The sequence below is a fragment of the Poecilia latipinna genome, unplaced genomic scaffold, assembly GCF_001443285.1.
Source record: "Poecilia latipinna isolate Pla-1442-1.1 unplaced genomic scaffold, P_latipinna-1.0 Scaffold305, whole genome shotgun sequence".
Lineage (NCBI taxonomy): Eukaryota > Metazoa > Chordata > Actinopteri > Cyprinodontiformes > Poeciliidae > Poecilia > Poecilia latipinna.
This window is the reverse complement of record NW_015112921.1, coordinates 11380-18485: the sequence shown is the minus strand read 5'-3', so window position 1 is coordinate 18485 and position 7106 is coordinate 11380. Positions and strand designations below refer to the sequence as shown.

General features: G+C 38.5%; 1 protein-coding gene across 1 annotated transcript; it reads right to left on the bottom strand.

Moving 5' to 3' along the window:
* Window positions 1–1333: 1333 nt before the first annotated feature.
* LOC106948729 (uncharacterized) lies at window positions 1334–5181 on the bottom strand. Its single transcript, XM_015034568.1, has 6 exons — window positions 5073–5181; window positions 3918–4084; window positions 3481–3601; window positions 3095–3432; window positions 2956–3016; window positions 1334–1632 (listed from the first exon to the last, which is right to left on the bottom strand). Exons 2-6 carry the CDS (start codon window positions 4075–4077, stop codon window positions 1563–1565), a joined length of 750 nt encoding a protein of 249 aa, XP_014890054.1. The 5' UTR covers window positions 4078–4084; window positions 5073–5181; the 3' UTR covers window positions 1334–1562.
* Between the last annotated feature and the right edge of the window lie 1925 nt (window positions 5182–7106).

Genomic DNA, 7106 nt, shown 5'->3' with positions numbered 1-7106 from the left:
AACTAGTTGTGGCAGTTGCTTCACTAAGCATATTTAATTTCCCTACAGTTTCTTTCCTTCACAACTAAACTCAATTGATCCCAAAATGTATCTACCTGCCTATTTTACCCATTTATCACAATATCATCTGCAAACATAGTAATGCATGGCGGCTTCTTGTTGACTTCCTGTCAATCTCTCCATTGCCACTAAAACCAGCGGTGGAGTTTGCTGTTTCCTGATTTTACCCCAAACTTAAACCAATCTCTCACCACCAACACTTACTTCTCTGCTAGTCAACTTCCTCATCCAGTCCCACGTTTTGGACGCTAGATGGCGCAGTTGGTCCAACCAGAGCTTAGAAAAAAGTCGTTCCCATCATCTGAGGCCCTGAACGTTCATACATGACAAACGGGACAAAAAATAAAGTTGAATCTGAACCAGCTCTACGGTTTTTCTTCTCTTCTGTAAACATGGACTTCTCAGACATCCTTGTGCATTTGAGTTTTGTGTTCAATGAGGTTAAAAAGTTAAATACTTTCACTTTGGTGTTCTCTTTACCTCTGCAGGTGTGCCATCTGGACAGGCTACCTTTTAATCTTAATTCCCCTAATCGCTATCATCACTTCCTTCTTCCTTATCCTCGGTACGTTCTTTTTCACAAAATTTCCTCCATTTTTTTGCCTCTTTCTTTTCAAAGGTAAGTGTTAGTGCTGATATTTTAGAAAAACGAACCACTTAACACAAGCACATTTATGTCCACACGACCACACACACACCTGCAGGGTCGTAGAAACACGTTGGTACTCAGAAACATAGCCTGCCTACTTTGATGCTACTAGATCTAGTCTTGAATTAATGAAGTTATCACACAAGGATTCCACCTAGAGATATTTTGTAGGGAAAAACTGATATTGTGCATGAAGGCATTTCTATGTGAAATGCCAAGCGAGAACAAAGGAATATGCACAGGAAAAGAAAACAGAACACAAACAGTTGCAATTCAAACCTTCATGGCAACATTGGAACGATGACAATGATAGGACTTGGTCCTCTAGTTGGTGGGTTTGATCCCTGCTCTGTCCACCTCTGCTGTTGCGCCGTTGGGCAACACGCTTCACCCTCCTCTGGTCAATCACTATTCAAGATCAGGCGATTTAAGATGCAATAAAGATCCTTAAATTACACAACTAAGATTTCACTTTGGATGGAAATTCAATGGGTGGTTTTTAAATTTACTTTATTGTCCTTTTATTTTATCTAAAAGTCATTACATTAATCAGTATATCAGTATGTGTTCTGATATTACAAGAACCAGTCAGACCATCAGAAATTATGAAGCAATCACACAAACTCACAGCCAACCTTTCACCTTTATTGTCTTTATTGATTAGTTATTAGATATATCATCATCAAATAACCCAAAAAAGAAAACCCAAAATCAAACTGCTCCAATGTTTTTATCTCTATGGTTTAAAGAAAGCAATTACAGTAATCAACAATGGAAAGAAAGTAATACTTCAGAATGCAAGTCGTCTTATGGTGGAGTTACACCTGGTGGCAGAAAACATGCTCTCAGAGCCTTAGGAGCAATCTTGGAGGAAGGTTTTCCTCTGTTTGAAGCACTGATGGGAGATGCTCCTGAAGATGTACCTGTTGAACAATTAAAAACCGTTAAAGTAACAGCAAAAATCTGCTTATAAATGTCAGAGAACAAAAACATATAAAACTTTATCAGGACACAAAGACAACGTGAAGGATCCGAATCAGGTCCGTTAGAATTAATCCGATAATTGTGTATGTGTTAAATGCCAAATAAGCACGTATTCCCATGGATTATTAAAGCTACAACTTTAGGTAGAAGTTGGGGAGGGTTATAGTGTCCTAGTTTATAAAGGCTCTCAACATCTGAGTGAATTGATTGAACACCTTTGGGTTTATTTGAAGGAAACACCGTAAACACATTGACTCCTCAAACGACATCATGGAAAAATAAAAATAAATAAGACAAAATATCAAAAGGGCATTGTGCGTTTCCACAGAGTGGTTAATCCCAAGGTAATCCAAATCCAGATGCCTAATTGTCCAATGTTAATCTCTTCAAAAAATTATACTGAAGCATAACATATAAGAAATGTCTATCAATATAAAATTTAAGAAGATTAAAACCAAACTGAGCAGCATGACTGTAGCAGCATCAATTTGTGTTTGTGTAAAGCAGCAGGAGGAACTGGTGCACTTCATAAAATAGATGGCATCATTAGGAAAGAACATTATGTGGAAATATTGAATTAGCAGCTCAAAACATCGTCCAGAAAGTTTAAACTTGGGCACAAATCAATCAGTTCTGTCAGGAACAATTGGTGAAAACACTTTTTAATGACGTATTAAATTAGTTGGTTTTAACTAAGGGTGTTTTACCCCATGATAGTCCGGTAGAGTCGGTTTGATTGGGGACCAAAATAACAACAGTTGTTTCATTTTCAGCTGGTGCAGTTGGCTTTCAAACCAAACAAATGCTTTGCACCAAGAACCACTGAAGGAAACGACACGAAAGCATCTGAAGGAGACATTGGGCACGATTTCTTCTTTACAGAATATAAACAATAGTGGAGTTGTGTCAGGTTGTAGGATTTCTCTTGTGTCTTCGTCTGCAGACTAGCAGCCATTATTCCTTGCACATTTGTTTTGGTTGTATTTACCCAGAATGCCCTGCACTAAAGTTCACTTCCTGCTTTTGGAGCAGTCTCTGCTCCACTTGTATTCACAAATGCATTCAAACTGGGCAAAACAGAACCGAACAGAGACCTAGGATTTTACATGGACTAGAATTCGCTTCTTTGGTCCTCATCAGAGTTTGATTGCGTATTCACACCTCCCCAAACGAACTGGATTTTCTTGGCAATCAAACAGGAGTTTGATCAACGCGGACTATTTTAGTAAACATTTTGAAATGCTGACTTTATTTCGGCTTACCAGTGGTAATTAGTGCTGACGAAGCAGTCAATGTCATCGGTTATGTCGTCGTCAGTGAAATCTTTAGAGGGAGAAAGAAACATTAATAACATGCAAAACACATCAAATATTTCCACTTGTCACTGCGTCTGAAACTCACCTGTGCAAGATTTCCCACACAGATTTTTGGACCAGCGGTAACCAGAATCACAGAAGAGGCTGTCCCTCAGCTGGAAGATACCGTAGTAGCCAAGGGACCAGAGCGTAATCTTGGGGTGTGAGGATCCGCCCTCCTCTGAGCTGCTCTCCTTGCTGAGGCGTTCATCATCTCTCTCCATCTCTTCCTCATCAAACTTGTTTTCCATGTCATTCAGTGATTCCTGTGATTCCTCTGATTTATGCCTTCTTCTGGAGGCCCTTCGCTTTTTTCTGCTGCCACCAGCTGCTGTGGTCAACATTGAGGAAACGGGTCCAGCAGTCGTGGTGGTAGTAGTAGTGGTAGTAGACGTAACAGGAGCAGGGGGAGCAGTAGGAGCCACTGTCATGGCTTCGGTCTCTGGTTCCATTCCCTCGGTTGTTGGCAGGGCTGTGGTCATGGAAAAGCGGAAACCGTCTACGTTGACCAGGCTGGTGCTCAGATTGGACTGCCTGCTGACCTCACAGATAACTGCAGCAAACCAGTCACGTACGCAGGTGCAAAGAGGAAACAAGGAACAAGAAAAGCAGATCAGAAGAATGATTATCATCAGCACAAGTCACTGACGTTCAAGAATTAATGGTATGCGGTTTGGTTCTGTCTGCCGGGAAGCAGGAAGGAACATTTCTTGCAGAAGACAGCAGATATTTTAAACTCCACACCCTTCTGAACTAAAACAGTCCAATGAAAACTCTTTCTCTTCTGATTCTAAAGCAAACATCTTCTCATCATGTTTCTTTGACACAATCCAACTTCTTCCATGACATCTTTAATAAATACTACTTACTTAGTGACAGGACTTCATCCCTATGCCTCCTAAGCTTTCTAGGCAGGTAGATTTTGTCCTGAAGTTTTTCCTTCAGCTCACATTTGGTGACAGTTCGACTCTCAAAGAGGTCGGGCAGCAGTGCCGCCACAACCAGCACCAACACCAAGCCCAGCTTCATGTTCGCTCTGTCAGAGGAGAGAGTAACAAATTATTTTGCAATTCACTAATAGCCTCCTAGTCTTATTTAAGCCAACAACAAAAATAACATTTTGCCAATAACATCTTCCATTATTGGAGTAGCATGAAAAAAAACCTTTAAGTAGAATAAATCCTGCTGGCAGATGTTTAAAACATCATTAGGACAACATTGCTTGAAAATAATATTTTTACTTGTTTTTTGTTCATCAAAAATTGTTATATTATGTACCATAGGCCACATATTCAATAGCAATCATTCTCCTTAATGAAGGTTGAGGAGGATTAATGCTATACAAGCCATTTATTTAGAATACTCTTTATTTGTTTATATATGTAAATTTGTGATTTCACGTATGGAGGAATATTTAATTACTTGTTAGCACGTTTGGCAATGAGATCTCTTAGTGGAAAGTGAAAAAACTCAGAAAGCGAACTTGTAATTTACTTATATTATCTTAATGCTATACATAATTAAAAACTATTCAAGAATGAAATAACTTATTATATTACTTGGAAAATTATATTATTGTCTCAAAACTTAGTTAAATTATGAAACCATTATGAAGTTACTGGAAAGTATCACGTTATTCTCTATTGTGATTTTTATTAGCTGCTACGTGAGTGTACTTTTTTAAATAGTTGAGCATCAAAATATGATAGAAATCAAGAGTATATACAAAGAAAGTGTTAAATTTGTGTGACTCTGAGGAAAAATACCATAAATAACCTCATTATGGACTGAATTACCAATCTAAATAAACCCACATCAATTAAATGTTTTTCTGTTGACATCTTGGTGTCAGGCAACAGTTTGTGTCTCACAGAATCAATCCAAGCATATTAAAAACAGATCACGAGAAAAGCATGCATGTTGTGATATATGCAACATAATGGATCACTTAAAGGACATTTTTAAAGATATAAATGACCAAATTAATCATGTTTTACAGCTACAACAGAGAGTAGAGTCCTTACTTTACTCGTCCTGCTGGTAGACTGTCTCCTGATGGAAGTTCAGAGGATAATAAACCTTCAACAGTTGCTGCTTTATATATTCTGGTGCAGACTAACCTGTTTTACTGCCTTCATTTTTTCTGCGTAGCTTCCCTGAAGGAAGGGAATTCGAAGCTGGTTGAAACAATGCACGAAGATTAGTGTTTACTTTCTTAGCATCAATTATCCTTTACACATACTTTAAGACCTGAATGTTACTATGAGAGCATTAGCGTGTATTCATGACAAAATACAGAAAAAAACTGTTCTGTTGTCTTAAATACCTTACATATGGACTACTATATACAAAAATCTTACGGCACAAGTCATTTGTTTTGCTGTTTTTTTTGTTTGTTTTGTTTTGTTTATTCAACATCAAATATGAAGTTCACAATCTTTTAGAACAAAATTTCCCAGGTTTTATAAAAGTTTCTTCAAACAGGTCAACTTTGTATTGATAAGTGTGGAATCTAATCAGCTCGGTTCAATCCAGTCACACAGACACATTCAGCTTTTTAATATAAATAGATTTGTTTTCACATATATGGACATTAAAAAGCTAAAAATGTTTTACTTACCTTTTCTGCAGTAAAATCAGCTCACAAAAATACAGCTTTTTATTTTGAGTCCATTCATTATTCGTTTGTTTTTACTTATAACAAAAAAGCTCTTTGTGTTTGTGCTACAGGCACCTGTGTTGGTTTCTGAAAATGACCACTGGTGAGAGAGTAGGTATTATTTAATCATTAAAAAATTGCAAATACTTTAGTTTTATGTCCACATTCTTACCATCTATCAATTACAACTGAAAAAAGAACAAAATTCACAACTGAAGACCTCTTTAACAATTTAAAAGCATGTAAAACAGCAGGTTAAAAATGTATGAAATTACATTAAATTTGTTCCTTTGTCCGTATCGTAACAGTGAAATTGACAAATTTGGAAAATGAGGCTCCAGGTATAACTATTACCCATGAAAAGCTTAAATCTACATCTTACCACATATTTAATCAGTGTTTGTTTTGGTAGAAACTATTTGTTTACAAGAAAGAAATAAAATTTGAAAATTGTCAACAAAATTCACCCAAGCGATCAAAGGTGTAGCCAAATGGATTTATTAGGGCGTATCTCACTACTAGAGCTAACACAACACATCGGCACCATGAGTATGTACTAAAAATAAATGAAATGTAAACTTTTAAAATGGCATACTCATCCATCCATCCATCCATCCATTTTCTTCCACTTATCCGGGGTCGGGTCGCGGGAGCAGCAGCTTCAGAAGGGAGGCCCAGACTTCTTTCTCCCCAGCCACGTCTTCCAGATCCTCTGGGGGAACCCCAAGGCGTTCCCAGGCCAGGCGAGAGACATAGTCCCTCCAGCGAGTTCTGGGTCTTCCCTGGGGCCTCCTCCCGGTGGGACGTCCAGGAGGCATCCTGACCATCGGGCTCCTCTTGATGTGGAGGAGCAGCAGCTCTACTCTGAGTTCCTCCCGGATGACTGAGCTTCTCACCCCATCTCTAAGGGAGAGCCCAGCCACCCTGCAGAGGAAACCCATTTTGGCCACTTGTACCCGTGCACACTCAGTTCAAAAGAAATGTACAGCTGAGTAGGTAGGATAAAAATAAAGACAGAAATTTTTAAGTATGTCAGCCTGGTAGAACCAGAACCTTGTTCTAGGCTTTGCTTCATTCAGAGGGTCTGGATTCTTGGCTATTGAAAAATAATTGCTTTCTGGAGGTGTGGACTCTCTAGTTTTAATCATGCATGTAATTCGACAGTTCCACGCTATGGAGCTTGAATTTACAGCAAATAAAGCTGTGTTAAGCTGAACAAGACGGCTGTTAACGTGTGGCTACACAGTTGTTCATACGACTAAATAAACGTGACTGCAATCAAACTTTACATCCCAAAGTGACACGTATGCGTAGAAGACCTCACAACAGCGAAGTAATAATGGATCTATGGCTCAATTTTAACTTTTATCCAGCAATGGCAGCCGACAGTGTTGGGATC